Genomic DNA, 19,356 nt, shown 5'->3' with positions numbered 1-19,356 from the left:
CAAGTTATACTTACCCTATTAATATAGTTATTAAGGTAACGTACACTATAATAACATATATTAATTATATATATTTATATCCATATTATATATATATTTAATTATTTTTATTATGAAATTTTAAATTAAAATTAAAATTATTAATAGCCACGTGGGTAATTCCTTAATTAATTATAATAACCAAGATGAAGGGTCACAATCCCATGAGCATAAATTAACTTTTATTTGATATTATCAGGTAAACAATATGCCTTCAATTAATCAGTAAAACAAAGTCATTATAACATTATCTTACATTTTGACCCCTTCTAAAATGGTAAGAAATGATTCAATTAGCAAAAGCTCATTGAATATTTCATGAAAAATGAAAATTTTGTTTTGAAAAAATACAACTTGTACATATACTCTTTGACATATGCACACATTTGCTTAAAGAAAAAGAAAAAAAACAACAACTTCTACATATGCTATTGACATATGTACTCCTATTTATATAGGGATACATATCTATAGAAAAGTATATTTGACTTCTGAATCTTCATTGCCAATAGTAAACTTGAAGACAAAATTTGGCAAAATAAAATTTCTTATTTTTATTTTTATTTTTTAACAAAAAAAAGGACTCAAACCAATGACTGTATTAAACATATGCACATGAATATATGTGAGATTTATTACATGTATATTTTTCTCATAACTATTCACATGTGGAATTTATAAATTAATTTATATTTTATACAACAGAAAGACAATAATAAAAAAATAAAAATATAATTTTAAGTATTTTCACATTAACAATAAAATTTATGATTAATTGGTTTTTTATTATTTTATACAAATAATTTGTTCATTTAATTTATAAATATATTTATTATTAAAATAACTAAAAAGTTTTAAATTATTTTTTCAAGTAATAAATTATAAACTGAATATTTTATTATAATATTGTTAAATATATTGCAATTGTCTTACAATATAATTAAAATATATTCATGAAAATGGATTAGCTTATAAATTAAATTAAATTATCAATAATTTTTAAATTAAATAAAAATAATTTAATAAAATATTTAATTAAATTAATTTATAAACATTAAAATTAAAATGAAAAAGTTGATCTCTCAATTTATTTTATTAAATTTTTTTTATAAATCGTGATTATAAGCCCGAAAAATAGTAATTATAAGCTGGCCAAACGCCCCTTTAAAATTCTTAACTTTCCATATGATAAAGTTAAGCTAGGGGCTCTTGCACCCTTCTCTCAATTTGTTTTGCTATATATATGTGTGTGCCAGTTCATGGTTGAGAAACGAAAACACACAGCATACGCAATAACCACCTGTTGCTCCTGCGTGACCAGAAAAATGGTTGGTCCAGCCAAGAACTTAAACGCTGCTACTGCTACGAATCCCACAAAGAAACTTCATCTCTCCCCAGATTCCATTATCAATCTCGACCAGTAAGTTTCCTTCTTCGTTTCTTCTTTATATATATCATTCTATGTTCTTTTCTCGAACAAGGTTATTTTATTTTCTTGCTATTAATCCCAATCCCATGCAACCCCAATAGACCCAATGGCGGATCTAAAACCAAAGAAAAAAAGGGTGAATTGATTTTTTTTAATTACTTTTATGATCCAATATGAAACCTGGCCTCTTTTACGATAGATAATGAGTTTTTATTGATAAGAAGTCTGACTGACTTGGGAAAAAATTTTTCCGAGATCTTTCAGGCTTTCATGAAAACCAGAAACTCTGATCAGAAACAACAATATCTTTCCTTCATCTGCTGTACAAGGAAACTGGAAATAAAGCTGTTTAAAGATTTTTTTCTTCTCCAGTCGTAACAGAAAAATGCTAAATCCACGTGATTTGCGGCTATTTCCACGTGAGAATGGATTATTTTTCCTTTCTTTTTATCCTTAACAGGATTTTTTCTTTTTAATTTGTGACAGTGGCGATCCGACTTTGTTCGAGCCGTACTGGAGGAAACTCGGTGAAAAGTGTACGGTTGAGATTTCAGGCAGCGATATGATGAGCTACTTCAGTGACATTGGGAACGTATGCTGGTTTCTAGAACCGCAACTCTCTGATGCGATCAAAAGGCTGCATCATACGGTTGGAAACGCAGTATCAGAGGATCGATACGTGGTGGTGGGTACGGGCTCAACGCAGCTGTGTCAGGCTGCGCTCTACGCTCTTGCTTCTCCTGGAGCTGGTGTTGCCGAAGCCGACCCCATCAGTGTTGTGTGCGCTGCCCCTCACTACTCGGTGAGACTGATCAAACATTTTGGATATTTTAAAAATAATTACATAAATTATACTAACTCTACCTCTTAAATGTGATTATATAAGGAAAAAAATATAAATTTTTTGCGATTTGATTTTGGGATTGTGATTAATAGAATTGTTTTATAGAATTTGATTAAAAATTAAAATAATTATTTAAATACTTTATTCTTAGTGGGTCGACCGGATATAAACAGGATTAGTTCTATTTAAGATTCATTAAAATAACCAGGAAAATTTTCAATTTGTTAACTAAAATTGGCCAAACTAATGATTTTTTTTTTTAAACGAAAAGTTATGATTTCTATTTGTGAGTAACATGATGGGGGAAAACGAGAAAGAGAAGAAGTGGTTGCAGGGGACAAAGTGACAAACATGTTTCTACAAATGCAAGCAAATATTTAGGAAAACAAAACCAAGCAAGTACAACATTTGCATGTTCTTGCCTAGATCCCCAGCAAACATGGTAACATGGCCATGTCTGGCTGGCTTCATAGATAATTAAACTGTGGATTCTCTTGTCTTGAACAGCTAAGCCTGCGCAGAACTTTGTCTTCTGTGTTTGCTGCACAACACTATTAGAAAAATTATACAATATCATGGAGATTTCATGTATGATAATTTACATGAAATGTTTAATCAATCAAAAAATATATACATGTAGATAATATTGGTCCTACAAAATTAAATTCTATTTTATCTTAAAAAATGTCATTATTTTTTAAAATTATAGCTGCATATTGTGCTGATTTGTCATTGTTTAATTGACTTGTTATTCCGTGTCTAACTCCGATATGAAATCACTGTGATACAATTTAAATTCTGACCAATCCGCATTGTGTGGTGGTCGGCAAGAACGAAGATGACTGATCTTGAATTCCTTACAATTGCAGACAGGGAAGCTTCACCTTCCTGTTATGCAATTGAGAACGAAAACATGAATAATTCTAATTTAAAATTGTTGCTGTTTTTGGAGCAGACATCTTTCATGTTACCCACATTAATTTCCCATAAACTTAGTTTTGAGTTTTTGGTACTTATAAAATACCACAAATTAGTTTCCAAGTTAATTATCTATTATGCTTGTATATCAATGCATATGCAAATATTAATCATGCTTCCTTATTCACATGCATTTATAACAAGATTCTGCATTTTGCAAGGATCTGGTGAGGGTTGTCGATTTTTTTTTTTGGCAGAGAGATTATCTATATGATTTAAACTTTTGAATAAATATGAGTATAAAGTTCCCATAACTTGTGCTTCCATATGGTTTAACTCGATATATATATATATATATTGCTAATGTTACTTGCTGGTGGAACGTATTGAATACGAGCAAATATTAAAAGAAAGTCTAGTTTTTTCTTTTTTGAAAGAATAGAGCGGCTCAATTATCAATCTGTTTTCCCTTGAGAAATTTCATTGTTCTATGATTATCTTGATATCACTTGCAGTCATATCAAGAGGTGACAGACTTCCTGCGATCAGGACTCTACAAATGGGCAGGTGATGCATATGACTTTGATAAGGATGGACCTTACATAGAGATTGTCACCTCACCAAACAATCCTGATGGTGCTATTCGAGAAGCTGTAGTGAACCGAAAGGAAGGGAAGCTTATCCATGATCTTGCCTATTACTGGCCACAATACACACCCATTACTCGCCCTGCTGATTATGATATCATGTTGTTTACATTTTCCAAAAGCACTGGACATGCCGGTTCCCGAATTGGGTGAGCATCACCTTAAAGAACAGGAAATTTGCAAAGATTTCGTGCTAGAAAATTTTTACTTTGGAAATTAACTACATTATGATCAAATCATTGGAGTTATTATATGTGACATTTATTTGAAGTTTTTGTTGGAAGGTTGACTTTTTATGCCGCAGCTTGTTGAAGAGGAACGCCTTTCCATGTTTTAAGCATAAAATCTACGAAGTATGTCTATTGTTAAGTAGTTTAGCTGTTGACTAGAGAGCTTTTCTCTCCCTATAAAAGGAAGTTTGCTGAAGAAAGAAAAAGAGAGAAAAATGAGGGTCGGAGAGGAGGGTATTGAAAGAAAATCAGTGTTGAAGAAGAGGAGAGAAAAATTATGTTTTGTGTCTCATATTTGAAGCATTTTTTTTGCTATTTTTCCTTTAATTTATCTCTGCTCCATCTCCGACAAGTTTATCATGTTTCCTTCTACTAAGTTTTTCTTTTATCTTTTCTTCATTGAAGGTGGGCTCTTGTGAAGGATAAAGTGGTGGCCAGGAAGATGATTAAATTCATAGAGGTTAGCTCCATTGGTGTGTCTAAAGAATCGCAGCTCCGAGCTGCAAAGATTCTAGGAGTTGTTATTGAAGGTTGCCAGCATTCTGCATCGGAGAACTTCTTTGAGTATAGCCAGTGCCTGATGGCTGAAAGATGGGAGAAACTGCGAGATGTTGTTAAAAAAAGTCAAATTTTCAGTCTGCCCAAGTACCCACAAGAGTGGTGCAACTTCACTAGCAAATACGTAGAATCACATCCTGGTACTGCAATTTATAAGCTTTAATTAATTAGCTTTTTCAATTCCCCTCTATTTTGTTAAGCTCAGGTACATATACATTTTCTAATTAAATATTTTCTTTGTCTTATATTAGCCTTTGCATGGTTGAAATGCAAGGAGGATACAAACTGTGAAGGTCTTTTAAAAGCACATAAGGTACTGACAAGAGGCGGAGAGCGTTTCGGAGTTGGCAAAGAGTACGCCAGGATTAGCTTGCTCAGTCAAGGAGAAGATTTTAACCAATTTCTGGAGAGATTATCAGGAATAAAAACTACAGAGCAGGGAATCAGAACCACCTGAATTTTAGCCATAATAAGACGGCATAGTAGCTTTATGTTTAGAACTCCAAGGTTGATATGTAGCTTAGTTCATCCATCTGGAGGTTATGCTCTTTTCATTTGCAGTTTTGAATTTTGGTAAAAAAAGTTAAAGTTAAGTTACCTAACTTTGAATCTGTGTATACACAGTTAAATCCTGACAGGATTTGCAATTACCCTATAAATAGTTGCTGCAGTAACAAGGTTTCTTATCAAGCAATGGAATACATCATAGTTTTAAACCTTAGAAATAATCCATAAGAAATAAAAATTCCATGCAGGAGCTCTTGCTAAAAAATTCATCACCAAGATAAAGCATTAATCGACAAAAGATGTGCAAATGTATCAAATAATAATTATTTAACCCTTAGGAATAATCTGCAAGAATGATAATTCCATAGGGCAAATCATACAAGAATTAATCGTTTACATACTGTTTACATACACTAGAAAATTCCTGAATTGATTGATTTTTTCTTAATTTGCTTCGTTAAAAATTTTGTTCATCTTATCACAATTATAAAAAGAAAAAGATATCTTCATACATGGGTTAGCATAATCAAGCCCTCTGATGAGGCTTTGGTGTTGGAGCTGGCTCAGCAGCTGCTGATATTCATCAACAAATTATAATATATGAGGTTCCCATATGGTTGAAATTGGTCATTTTCTAACCAGAAAGACGTCAACGAACCAAAATTTTTGAGTTTTATGTATGTAGTTCTGCAGTCTTGTGAATCAACAACTAAAATGACTTGATTTATACACTCTTTCTATAAAAAAAATTTAGCTAATATAATTAATACAAATTTAATCTTATTATTGTTAAGTCCAAAATATGCAAAGAATTGAAATTAGATTAAGAAAAATTGAAGAAATAAAATAGTAATTATAAAAATTTTACTGCTCTCCTAATTTTTGTAGGATTTATACAGTAGAATTTCGATATAAAATTAGCTACGAACTTGTCTATATAAACCACATAACACTCATATATAAATACAAATATTAAAAAAAAAGAATTTAATATTCTTATGAATATAATTCATATAAGATAATATATCAAGAAAATGTTTATAACTTTTTTTTAATTATTTTTTACATCCATATATGAAAGTATTATAATTGTTAAAGAATGATATCTTTTTTTTCAACTCCTTTTAGTATTTAACTCCTCTTTCTGCTGATAAATCTCCAACTTCATTATTTTCACTAGCTATTGATCCAAATAAAAAAAAAAAAAAGGCTTAAAGCTTAATTACACTCTATATTTATCGAAAAGTTTAATTTAGTTTTTTTTTAATTTTTTGTCTAATTTAATTTAAAATTTTTTAATTTAAGCTTAATTTAACCTAAAAATCAAGAAAATGAGTTTCTTAATTTTTGAATTTAAATTTAAAAATTAAAAATTTTAATCTCAAAATTAAGAAATTAGACTTCTTAATTTTTAATTTAAATCAAGAAATCAATAAATTTATTTCATAAAATTTAATATTTAAACTAAATTGAGCTCAATTTTTTATAATCTCAATACGTTAGGAAACAATTAATTAATTATTATTACTACAAGTAATATTTATAAGGTATATACCCTAAAAAAATATTTATAAGGCATATACCCTAAAAAAATATTTATAAGGTATATATCATTTTGGAGTTGAAACTGAAGGAAAAGGAAAATCACACATAAACAAGAGATATCACGTGTGCTACCATAAAAACCACATGCATAGTAAAAAATGGAAAAAATAAAATAAAATAAGAAAACACATGCGTCATCATTGGCAGCACATGAGATGAGATTGAATTAAAGCAGACAAAGTATCGGCTTTATATGGTTTTTTGTGGCAGCCCATGTCATGTGTCAGCTTTCTTCTACATGAAAATGCAGTTTACGATCGGTATATCATGTATCCAATGGATAAATATGGTTATCATACATGTCTTAGTCCATGTAACCATATATCCAAGGTACAGAAATGTGACTATCATATACGTCTTGGTCAAGAAAAATCCTATATAAATTCCAGTCAGTCATAGTTGAGAAACGAAAACACATAGCTTTAGCGTGACCATTTCACTTTCACACAATCTAGCACTTCCAGTGAGAGAGAAGAGAAGAGAAGAAAAATGATTGGTCCAGCCAAGAACTCCGTTCCTGCTACTAATCCCACCAAGAAACTTCTTCTCTCCCCGGATTCCATCATCAATCTCGACCAGTAAGTTACCTGAAACTCTGATCAGAAACAACAAGATCTTTCCTTCATCTGCTGTAGCAGAAAACTGGAAATAAAGCTGTTTAAAGATTTTATCTTCTCCAATCGTATCAGAAAAATGCTAAATCCACGCACGAGTGGATTATTTTTCCTTCCACTTTATCCTGACCAGGAAGGTTTTTTTTTTTTTTTTTCAATTTGTAACAGTGGCGATCCGACGATGTTCGAGCCGTACTGGAGGAAACTCGGTGAAAAGTGTACGGTGGAGATTTCAGGCAGTGATTTGATGAGCTACTGCAGTGACATTGGGAACATATGCTGGTTTCTAGAGCCCCAACTCTCCGATGCGATCAAAAGACTGCATCGTACGGTTGGAAATGCAGTATCAGAGGATCGATACGTGGTGGTGGGGACGGGCTCAACGCAGCTATATCAGGCTGCACTCTTCGCTCTTACTTCTCCTGGTGGGGCCGAAGCTGACCCCATCAGCGTTGTGTGCGCCGCTCCTTACTACTCGGTGAGATTAATCGAACACTTTGGATTGTAATTTTTTTTTTTTAACTATAGTGATTAGATCTTAATCAGGATTTAAAGAGGGATGAAAATTTGGGTGAAATTTTTAACTAAAATTGGCCATTTAAATATGATTATTTTTTTTAAAAAAATGATTATATTTCTATTTGCAAGTAACATAATGGGGGGAAACGAGAAAGAGAAGAGATGGTTGTAAGGGACGAAGTGACAAACATGTTTCTAAGAGACACATGGATATTTAGGAAAACAAAACAAAGCAAGTACAACATATGCATGTTGTAGCCTTGATCCCAGGCAAACATGGTTACATGGCTATGTCTGGCTGGCTTCATAGATAATTAAACTTTGGATTCTCTTGTCTTGAAGAGCTAAGCCTATGGAGAACTTTCTCTTTGGTGTTTGCCACACAACCCTCAATTCTTAAAAAAATTAGGGTAAGTTGTACTAATCATTTCTCAATTTATATGGTTATTTTATTTCAATTATTTAATTTTAATTTATTAAAATAAATAAAACTAAAGTGTGAAAATTTTATTTTAACAAATTAAAGTTAAATGACTAAAATAAAATAATTATTTAAATTGAGGGATGACTAATGCAATTTACTCAAAAAAATTATATAATATCATATACAGTGATTTCATGTATGATAATTTATATGGAATGATAATAATAGTCTCTACAAAATTAAATTCTATCTTTTATCTATAGAATAAGTCATTATTTTTTAAATTGTAATATTATTTTGTGCTGATTTGTCATTATTTAATTGACTTATTATTTCATGACTAGCTCCTACGTCAAATCACAGCAAGATAATATAATTTCTTCATATGGCCAATCCACATAGCGCAGCGGTCAGCAGGAACTAAGATGATTGATCTTGAATTCCTTATAATTGCAGACAGGGAAGCTCCACCTACCTGTTATGCAACTGAAAACAAAAACATGAATAATTTTAATTTAATTTGTTGTTGTTCTTGTAGCAGACATCTCGCATGTTACCCATTAATTTCCCATAAACTTAGTTTCAAGGTTTTGGTTTTTTTTTTTTTTTTCACTTATTTAATACTACTAAGTTTCCATGTTAGTTATCTATGCTTGTATATCAATGCATATGCAAATATTAATCCTGGTTCCTTTATTCACATGCCTTTATAACAAGATTCTGCATTTTGCAAGGATATGGAGAGGGTCATTATTGTTGTTGTTGTTGTTATATTGCTAATGTTACTCACTGACAGAATGAATATTAAAAGAAAATCTAGTTTTTTTCTTTTGGAAGAACAGAACAGCTCAATTATCAATCTCTTTTCCTTTAAGAAGTTTCATTTTTCTGTGATTATCTTGATATCACTTGCAGTCATATCAAGAGGAGACAGACTTTCTGCGATCAGGGCTCTATAAATGGGCAGGTGATGCGTATTCCTTTGATAAGGATGGACCTTACATAGAGATTGTCACCTCACCAAACAATCCAGATGGTGCTATTCTAGAAGCTGTGGTGAACCGAAAGGAAGGGAAGCTTATCCATGATCTTGCCTATTACTGGCCACAATACACACCCATTACTCACCCTGCAGATTATGATATCATGCTGTTTACATTTTCCAAAAGCACTGGACATGCTGGTTCTCGAATTGGGTGAGCATCCCCTTCCCTGCTGCTTTTAGTCAACAGAAGATTCATATATTTAATGGCGTGAAAAGAACAAGAAATTGCAATGATTATTTCATGCTAGTAAATTTTTACTTTGGAAATTAACCACATTATGATAAACTCATTGGAGGAAGAAGAGGAAGAAGAAGAAAAAGAAGTGAGAAAACTATGTTTTGTGCCTCATGTTTGAAGCATCTTTGTTCTTATTTTTCCTTTCGTTTATCTCCAACAATTTTATTATGTTTCCTTCTATTGAGTTTCCCTTTTGTCTTTTCTTCATTGAAGATGGGCTCTTGTTAATGATAAAGTGGTGGCTAGGAAGATGACTAAATTCATAGAGGTTAGCTCCACTGGTGTGTCTAAAGAATCGCAGCTCCGAGCAGCAAAGATCCTAGGAGTTGCTATTGAAGGTTGCCAGCATTCTGATTCGGAGAACTTCTTCAAGTACGGCCAGTGCCTGATGGCTGAAAGATGGGAGAAACTGCGAGATGTTGTTAAAAACAGTCAAATTTTCAGTCTGCCCAAGTACCCACAAGAATGGTGCAACTTCATCAGCAAGTACTCAGAATCACATCCTGGTAATGCAACTTATAAGCTTCAATCAATTAGCCTTCTCAATTCTACTCTATTTTGTTAAGGTATATATACATTTTCTAATTAAATATTTTATCTGTCTTGTGTTAGCCTTTGCATGGTTGAAGTGCAAGGAGGATACAAACTGTGAAAGTCTTCTAAGAGCACATAAGATACTGACAAGAGGCGGAGAGCGTTTCGGAGTTGGCCAAGAGTACGCCAGGATTAGCTTGCTCAGTCGAGAACGAGATTTTAACCAATTTCTAGAGAGGCTATCAGGAATAAAAACTGCGGGGCAGGGAATCAGAACCACCTGAATTTTAGACATATTAAGAGGGCATGGTAATTTTATATTTAGAACCCCAAGGATGATAATGTAGCTTAGATTTATCCATCTGAAGGTTTAGGTCTTACCATCTGCAGCTTTGAATTTTGGTAAACACAGTTAGGTTACCTTTGAATCTGTGTATACACAGTGGAATCCTGACAGGATTTACACAATTACCCTATTAATAGTTGCTGCAATAATAAGGTGTCTTATCAAGCAGTGGAATACAGCAAAGTTTAATAATCCATAAGAAACAAGAATTCCATAATAAGTATTTAACCGTTCTGCAAGAATGTTAATTCCACGGTGCAAATCATGCAGGAATCATTTAAATACTGTTTACATAGACTAGAAAATTCCTAAATTGATTGATTTTATTCTTAATTTGCTTTGTTAAAAAATTTAGTTCATCTTATCACAATTATAAGAAGAAAATGACATTTTTTCATAAATGGATTATTATGTAATCTACAAAAAACAAAAATAATCGCCAAAAATACCCTTAAAATTTTAAATTATTTACAATATTTTCTAATATCACAACTAAATGGTGATATTTTCGACAGGAATCCTATGTGCCAGGGCATGAGAGAAGATTGAGCATAAACAAGTTTTTTGATGAGGCTACAGTGGTGGAGCTGGCTTAGCAGGTAGCTGATGATATTCGTTAACAAATGATATGAGGTTCCCATATGGTTGATATTTTGTCATTTTCTAGCCAGAAAGATGTGAACGAACCAAAATTTTGAGTATGAGGAAGCTTTTCGTAGTTTGATTTAAACGTTGCTAAAGATGAAGTCTGACAATTGTTGTTGGCGATTGCAATAGAAATGTTTCCACCTTCTGTAATAGATGTTCTTGGAACATCATCTTGAGATATTTTTCTGGGCATCTCCCAGAAGAGCAACTCTCTTCTGTCTCCTTGTTCACGAGTGAAGTAAAAGTGAGGCATGTATTGGATAATATGAAATAAACAAGTCTGAAAGTGGTTTTGGTTTGCTCGAGTAGAAATGCACTATCCAGCAACCATAAAAGATGTTATATGTTAAGAATGGCCACCAATCCTACACATCATGAAGTCAAATTAGCTATGGCAAGAAACACTGCTTAGCGGTGGTGGTTGTGTGGGGTAAGCATGAAGTTAATTCTTTCATAAACGTAGTGGTAAGGAAATTGATTTTAAACGTCTTATTTGGACCAACTTAACGTAGTCCTGTAGTTGTCACCCGTCAAACACGTCTTGGCCTATTCTCTCCTTGAAGTTTGAAGGAAAGCGCTCGTTTATTTCTACGTGGGTGCTAGCTAACTAAATACTAATTTAAACAAATGCAATTATGTAAAATATCACTTCTTATAGGTAAACCTTCATTGTCACCAAGACTTTCAGAATTCATTGAGATACCGATTCAAAGGGCAACAAGGCCAGGTATAAGAAAAATTATATCATAAAACTGATATATGTAATCGTTGGTTGTGGTAAATTTTACATAAATCCCATCTTAATTAATAATTATAATGAACCACGAAATTTTGAAAGGGAGAAACCCAACTCGAAAATGAAGTCCAAACCCTTAGCCCAATAGAAACTACGATCGTTCTTTCAGGCTTTCATGGGACTGCCATTTTCAATAGAACTCCAGGAGTGGGTTCTTAACAATTAGATGAGTCAAATTTTGACTCGAAACAGCGCCTTGACTTGTACCGCTTGATAAAAGATTACGCAAGTCTCAAATTCAAATGATCCTGAAATTTGAGATTGGTGTTGGGCAATAGGTGACCTAATTAATTGGATCAAGTTAAAGATCTATTTGATCATACTGTAATTTAACCTGTAATTTGATAAAAACTTAATCATCTTATCTTATTGTTTTTTCATTCGAATTAAAAGGTCTAAAATCTTTAAAAAGTTTAAAAAAAAATTAAAGATTTTATTTAAAAATTAAGAGAAATACATACTTTTATAGCATATTTTAATCATATGTTAAAGTAAATTATTAAATTTAATAGTTGTTATTATTAAAATTTTGGATATTATCCCTAAAAAAGTTTAGATAGTGAAAATTATCATTGTACAGAGGTGTAACATATAACTTTACATTATTTACATGGTACTTTAGTATGCTTACATATATGAGAAAATTAAACTATATGGGAAAAAAGTTTGAAATTTTTAATATTATTTATTTCTTAGTTTTTTACTTATTAGATTTTAATAAATAAAACTTATATGTGAAAAAATTATTTATTTTTAAAAGAAATTAATATGAATAATTATTTTATTATTAAGCGATTTGAAATCAATATTACTCCAACTTAACTCAAAATAATTTTAGCATCATAAATCTCATATGTGATTTGAAATGATTTGATATCAATTTGTCCATAAAAAAATACATTCAAAACAACCCAATTCAGATTTGAATTTATTTAATTATTTATTTAAATAAATAATAAATATCTAATATATAAAATTTAAAATTAATTTAAATAATATTTTTTTAATTTTAACCTATTTAAAATTTAATTATATACTATTCAAATCCTTTCCAATTTCAATAAAGTTATATCAAATCAGTTAGTTTCAATGAATACATCTTCTGCTATCCAATCTAATGGTGATGTAGAAGCAAGGCATAATTAAATACACAAAGATCCACAAGCATAAGATGAATACATTTTCCTTGTGTGTTTTTTTTTTCAATGCCTGATTTCATTGATACGATTCAATATGAAGTCCTCTGATGTCACTTCATCTCAATTGCTCTGATTTCAAGTGTCGTGATGTTCTGTAAACCTTCACGAAGAAACATTAACATGGGCCAATCATTAAAACTGAGAAATCACCATTTACAATCTCAGTATACTCCACTAAATACTTAGCAGCAATGGTGAGAGATTGCAGCTCTGGGAACCCACCTACCTTGCAAAATTCTTTACCAATGAGTTCCAGCTGGTAGGCTTCCCATAGAGTCAGATATTTTAGTTTGGGAAGAAACTGAAAGACTGAAGTTGGGTTCTCAAAGGGATAAGATTTGGATAAAAAAAGAGTGGTAAGGTTTTCCATGGTGGCAAGCCATTCGGGCATTTCGAATAAGCGACCATCTAAATGAAGCTCCTGAAGAAGAGGCGGAGGAGAAAATTGTTCCATATCAGGAAAAAGAGTACCATCACAGGCCCCTGCCTCCGATCTTAATGATAGAGAGATGAGGTTTTCCATCTTGATGATGGCAACAAATATTTCACTAGCATGATCTTCAGACACACACGTAACACCAAGTTTCCGTAGTTGGGTTAAGCTGCCTAATTCACTGAAGATTCCACGTACAGCATACACACCAGTGCAAGTACGAAGATTCACCAGTTTTTCAATCCCCTTTGGTACTCTTACTGCTCTGTCGAATAATTCGGTTTCCATTAGAAGGGGTCTCAAAGAATTTCCACAGGTAGTACACTTAGATTACAGAGTCTTATATCTAAAGTTTGTAGTTTTTGAAGATTTGCTAATGTCTTTGAAAGCTCAGATAGTTTTGAGCTAGCCAATCCCAAATGCCTGAGATGAACCAAGTCTCCACTTCATCAGGTAAGTACTCTACCACGCCAACCAAATCCAACACCAACAAAGATCCCAAACCACAGGGGGTTTCTATATAAGCCCGAGAAGGGCCTTGATGAGAATCATAATCTAAACCACGGTGCTGTGCAGTGATCACGAATAAAGATTCAATTTGCAGGCTCTTGAAGCTTGGAGGGATGTCCTTTCCATCATCTTCGACTACTGCATGTATGGGTAAATTTGACGCCTTAGCAACAAAATCTTGTTCATCAGCTTCAACGAGAAAGGATTCTTGACAAGTGCTGGAAATTTTTTGTCAATCCTCGTCATATGAATTTTGACGCACTCCCAAGACAATTAACTCCTCTATAATGTTTTGTGCCGCTTCCTCCATGATTTCTCCAGCTTTTTCCAGGCATCAGACCTCCAGCCAGCAAAAGCCAAACTAATCTTCCCTTCTCAACAGAGTTTCTCTTGGAAATGATGCAGAAATACTCAAAGCAGGAATTGAGATGATCAGAGAACTTGTCATAGTTGAATTTGGAAGCAGAAAAATAAGCAGTCTCACTTCCACCGACACCATTGGTGACTGTGGCACTGTACAAGCTTTTAACGTCTGCAGATCAAAATAAAGCCCAATTCTTCCTTTTACTCGTGTTCATCAACCTCAGCGTTTTTTCTTTTTAGCAGATATATGGTGCTAGACTTCCCATGTAAACAAATGTTGGAGTTGCTGAACTCTAATGACAAATAAGAACTTCTCAACTGTCTACTAATTCTATAAAACCTTTTCATTAGTTAGATTGTTAGAGTATAAATATATTAGATAAAAAATTTTAATTAAATTAATTTTATATTTTAAATTAATCTAACAAGTATGAAAAAAAAAATACAACATACTATGTTGTAACGATACTTGATACGATAAGCAAACAATAAATTTTAAAAAAATCAAGAGACACTAAAATATAAAACATCCATTAAAATATATGAATAAAAGTTGAATATAAGACCCATTAAAATATTTAAAAATTAATGTTATTTCTAATTTTTATTAGAATTTAAAAAATACATTTTCTAGATTTAATAAATAATTGAAGTAGTCTCAGTGACATTTGAAACAGAAAACTGCCATAGATCTACTGGATATTTTGCAGTCTATAAATAATTTAATGATGCAAGGTGGCAATGTATTTCTCAAAAAAAAGTTCTCCCCTCTCTTAGAGATTCGTCTTTTTGACTATTCGTTTCTCTCCCTATCTGTTTGTGTTGTATGTAGTTTTGTCTCTTAATTTCTTTATTTTTCTTTGTCTTTGTCTATTCGATATCCTTTGTGGTTGTCTTTGTTTTGAGTTGCTTTAAGCTTACTACATGTTAGGATTAGAGAGTATCAAGATCAGTAGTGATGCTTCCTTATAAGATTATTATTGGGTGCTGGTCTTGTTCTAATGGAAGGGAGTTTTCTCGTCGATTGGTGTTCACAATAGTATTGTTGTCAGGACTAAAAGAGATTGAGATGCCCGTATCTTTGCCACGCCATTTCTCGGTTCATTCAACCTGGTTATAGCCCATTGGTTAATTAGGCGATTTGCTACCTTACTCCTACATTTCCTTTGGGGGTGACTCTTTGATTAGCGATCTTGATTAGGGAGTTTTGAATCCAAATAGGTGTTCCTTTTTGTGCCTTAGTTGTTGATATTGCAGTTCCCCTTACGTTTGATTTCAAGTTCTCCGTGGGTAGTGTTGCTACTTGTAGGCGTCAACTTTGGTGATATTGTCGGTGATGACTGCTAAGGGAGATACAATGGATTTGCCCGATTAGCTCTAGGGTTCTTTGTGTCATGGGTCTTAGCCCTTTGCTTATGGACTTGGGTGCGAGTATTGTGGCAATTAAAAATTATTGGGCTTGTGGTGCTATTCATCTAATGAATATGCTCTTTTATATCGTAGAATCTACTTATTAAATATTACTGGCTCTACATAAAAATTTTCCCAAAACACTTCACATCAAAATACTTTCCATTTCTTGCACACATAATTTTCACCTGAATATTCTTCAAAAATTCATCAACTAGCAAATCAAACTCTTAGACCTCCACATTACAGACAAAATTATTTCAAAAAATGTTTCATTAATCAAGCTAATCAACACATTCTGCCACTTACAAGAGACTTAATTAAAAAGAGTCAGCAGCATACATAGTTCCTAATGTGGCAGCCTAGCCAGAAAGCTACTGTGTTGGAGTTGCAGAGGAAGAAAAGACAAAGCAAGCAGGCATATTTTCAGTAAGAGAGCAAAAAGCAATAGCTGATTTGACAATACAAAATTTCTTCTTTCTCTGCTTCATTTTCAACATATAATTACAACAAATCCTCTCCAATTCTCTCTTCTCTCTCGCAGCAGCTCACTTTTTATAGGGATGAGATGGCTTTAGCTAGCCAACAACCATATTACCTAATACAAGACAAGCTTCCTAAATTAGCTGCTAAATACATGGAAAGCCACTCCTTTGTAACTAAAGACTATAACATAGTAAGCAGTCTAAGCAAAAATAATCTCAGCACTCTGCTCTCTCACTAAACTGCATATTCAAATGGAGCATTCTTCCTTTTACATGTGTTGCATATTCAAATGGAGCATTTTCATAAACATATCTCGGATGCTAGAGCATTCTAGTTAGGAAGAATCAAGCATGTTTCAACACATCATGTGGACTTCCCACGCAAATACACCAGGGAAGCCGGTGGTAGTGAAAGGAATCCCAAGCTTTAAGATGTGCTTAATCTTGTAATTCTCTGCACTATTCAATCGCCTTGCAAGGTCTCCATGCAAAGGAGTCAAGGTTAGTACTTCGAGTGCAGAGATGTTCTGTGAACCTTCAGGAAGAAACCTCAACCATGGACAATTAAAACTGAGGCTCCTTAACCTTGGAAAAGCTCCATTTACAATCTCAGTCCAATCCACTAGAGAAGAAGTAATTGTATGATTTTGCAACCCTGGGAAACCACCTTCTTGACAAAATTCCTTACCAAGGCACTTTGCTTTATAGGCATCGTAAAGAGTGAGATATTTTAATTTGGGAAGAAACTGAAGGTCTGTAGGCAGTGACTCTGCCAGATTAGAAAAGCGTAATTCTAAATTAGTGAGGTTCGACATGGAGGCAAGCCAAATGGGCATTTCGATTAGGCCACCATCTAAACAAAGCTCTTGAAGAAGTGGTGGGGGAGAAAATAGTTCAAACTCAGGAAAAATTGATAATCTTTCATCTTCGTCAGAGTAGGGTGTCTCTGCTTCTAGCGACGAGGAGATGAGGTTTTCCATCTTCATGATAGCAGCATATAGCTCACTGGCATGATCTTCACTGACACGCTTAACACCAAGTTCTCTTAGTTGGGTTAAGGTACCTAATTCACTAGCAATGCCATTTCCAGCATACACACCAGTAGAAGTGTAAAGATTGGCCAATCTTCCAATCCCCTTTGGGACACTAATTTCACCCTCATCGATGCATCTGGACATTAGAAGGTGCCTCAAATTTTGAATATTTAGAACTTATATCGGTAGTTCACGCAGGTTCCCACACATTCTTATATCCAAAGTTTGCAGCTTTTGAAGATTACCTACAGTCTTGGGAAGCTCGTTCAGTTTAGATGAGTTAACCAAGCCTAAGTATCTAAGATGAACCAAATCTCCGACTTCGTTGGGTAAATACGCTATCTCACCGTCCAAATCCAACACCAAAAGAAATTCCAACCCACAAAACGTTTCCATGGAGGCTCGAGAAAAGCCTTTCATTCTCGTAGATCCAAAGGAAGATGAATAGCTTTCAGCAGCAATCACAAACAATGATCGAATTAGAAGGCTTTTGAAGTGATGTCTTTACCATCATCGCAGATCACCACGCGCAAAGGTGAATTTGCAAAATTAGCTACAAAATCTTGTTTCTCCGCTTGAATAAGAGATACATGCATGTATCTGGCGATACATGCTAGGAACTTTTAGTTCAGTCCTATTGCATTCTTGTTGAAGCATTCCTAAGGCAATTAATTCTGTGATAATGTTTGCTGCTATATCCTCCATGATATCCCCTTGTTTTTCCTGTATTAGACCTTCAGCCAACAAAAGCCGAACTAGTTTTCCCTTCTCCATACAGTATCTAATGGAGATGCAGCAGTATTCAAAGCAGTGTTTGAGATGATCATGAAGCTTTTCATAATTTGACATGAGAGTTGCTAAACAAGAACTCTTAACTTTGCTGTCATTGGTGCTGGACATGGACGAGCTGCTTCCATCTTCAACTGATGTTCCTGGAACAAAATCAACTTGTGATTTCCTTCTTTGCAAATCCGCGATGAAGGAGTCAGTATCATCATCTGTTTTACCAGTGAATCTGATGTGAGGCATTTCTAGGCCAATCAATTCCTTATAGACCGTGAGCATACAGCGGGAGTTTCAGAATTTGAACTAAAAGTTGCTAAAGAACTCCCACCTTAACTGTTAAGCAGGATTTGAGATAATCAGTAAGCTTTTCGTAATTTGATTAAAAAGTTGAATAGCTCTTACCTTCACAATCAGCGGGGGTAGATGAACCCTTTCCTTCTTCAGTCCATGCACTCGGAACAACATCACCTTCAAACTTTCTTCTTGGCATATCCAAGAGAGGGGGAAAAAATCTACAACTGAACGGTTTATTTTAAGGAATAGTTGGATATTACAATTGTTTCTAGCTATTGTTTGCGAAGAGGAGATTATTATTGAAGAGAGGTGTGATCAACGACTTTTGCAACTATTACAGATGAAATTAGAGAGTGATAAGATCCTGAAGTGAAGTCGTAGTTCATTTATAGCGATAACCCACCATTTAGTTTGTACACATGTTTGAAGTTTTCCTATGCCTTTCCATCATTTCTCAGGAAGGTTGGGCAAGAACTCAAAAAAAAAAAAAAAATTTCCCAACTCCACTAATATTTGCCTCCAATTGCGGTAGAATCAAGTGGATTATTTCTTTCCACTTTCTAATGCTAACCAACCAAACCTGAAGCTTTCGTAATTTCTTTTTACTTTCTAGAAAACGTTGGATTAAGGTTGCTACAGTCTACGACTACGAGGAAGGTTTCATGACGAATTCCTTCCGTTTCTTTTTCAGCGTCAGTGCAAGTGTCTGTCGCGCTAGGTCTCTTATTTAAAGTTCATAACTTGAGCCCCTGTACAATAATAACCCTGACAAGTTTGCTATTGTCTTCATCGTCGGTGCTTATCCGGCGCAGATGCAGCGGAATATTGACCAAAGTCGGTCAAGCATAGGTCACCATAATTTCAATTCTTAAGCCATTTGAATTAATAATCTACCTGCCTA

At 33.5% G+C, this 19,356-nt stretch overlaps 3 protein-coding genes and 1 pseudogene across 3 annotated transcripts; 2 read left to right on the top strand and 2 right to left on the bottom strand.

The window, feature by feature from the left end:
* Nucleotides 1–1,238: 1,238 nt before the first annotated feature.
* Nucleotides 1,239–5,342, top strand: LOC110645893 (L-tryptophan--pyruvate aminotransferase 1-like). The gene is made up of 5 exons (XM_021799156.2): nt 1,239–1,459; nt 1,955–2,270; nt 3,746–4,026; nt 4,513–4,805; nt 4,917–5,342. The coding sequence occupies exons 1-5, from the start codon at nt 1,299–1,301 to the stop codon at nt 5,120–5,122; spliced, it is 1,257 nt and encodes a 418-aa protein (XP_021654848.2). The 5' UTR covers nt 1,239–1,298; the 3' UTR covers nt 5,123–5,342.
* Nucleotides 5,343–6,973: 1,631 nt separating this feature from the next.
* On the top strand, nt 6,974–10,662 carry LOC110645901 (L-tryptophan--pyruvate aminotransferase 1). The gene is made up of 5 exons (XM_021799162.2): nt 6,974–7,355; nt 7,560–7,869; nt 9,250–9,530; nt 9,831–10,123; nt 10,230–10,662. The coding sequence occupies exons 1-5, from the start codon at nt 7,267–7,269 to the stop codon at nt 10,433–10,435; spliced, it is 1,179 nt and encodes a 392-aa protein (XP_021654854.1). The 5' UTR covers nt 6,974–7,266; the 3' UTR covers nt 10,436–10,662.
* A 2,593-nt stretch (nt 10,663–13,255) lies between these two features.
* On the bottom strand, nt 13,256–13,861 carry LOC131169604 (disease resistance protein RPM1-like). Its single transcript, XM_058128787.1, has one exon. The coding sequence runs from the start codon at nt 13,859–13,861 to the stop codon at nt 13,256–13,258; it is 606 nt and encodes a 201-aa protein (XP_057984770.1).
* Nucleotides 13,862–13,946: 85 nt separating this feature from the next.
* Nucleotides 13,947–19,189, bottom strand: LOC131169603 (disease resistance protein RPM1-like; annotated as a pseudogene).
* Between the last annotated feature and the right edge of the window lie 167 nt (nt 19,190–19,356).

The sequence above is a fragment of the Hevea brasiliensis genome, chromosome 10 (genome assembly GCF_030052815.1).
Source record: "Hevea brasiliensis isolate MT/VB/25A 57/8 chromosome 10, ASM3005281v1, whole genome shotgun sequence".
NCBI lineage: Eukaryota > Viridiplantae > Streptophyta > Magnoliopsida > Malpighiales > Euphorbiaceae > Hevea > Hevea brasiliensis.
Note: the sequence above shows the minus strand (reverse complement) of the source record. Positions and strands in the feature narration are given on the sequence as shown.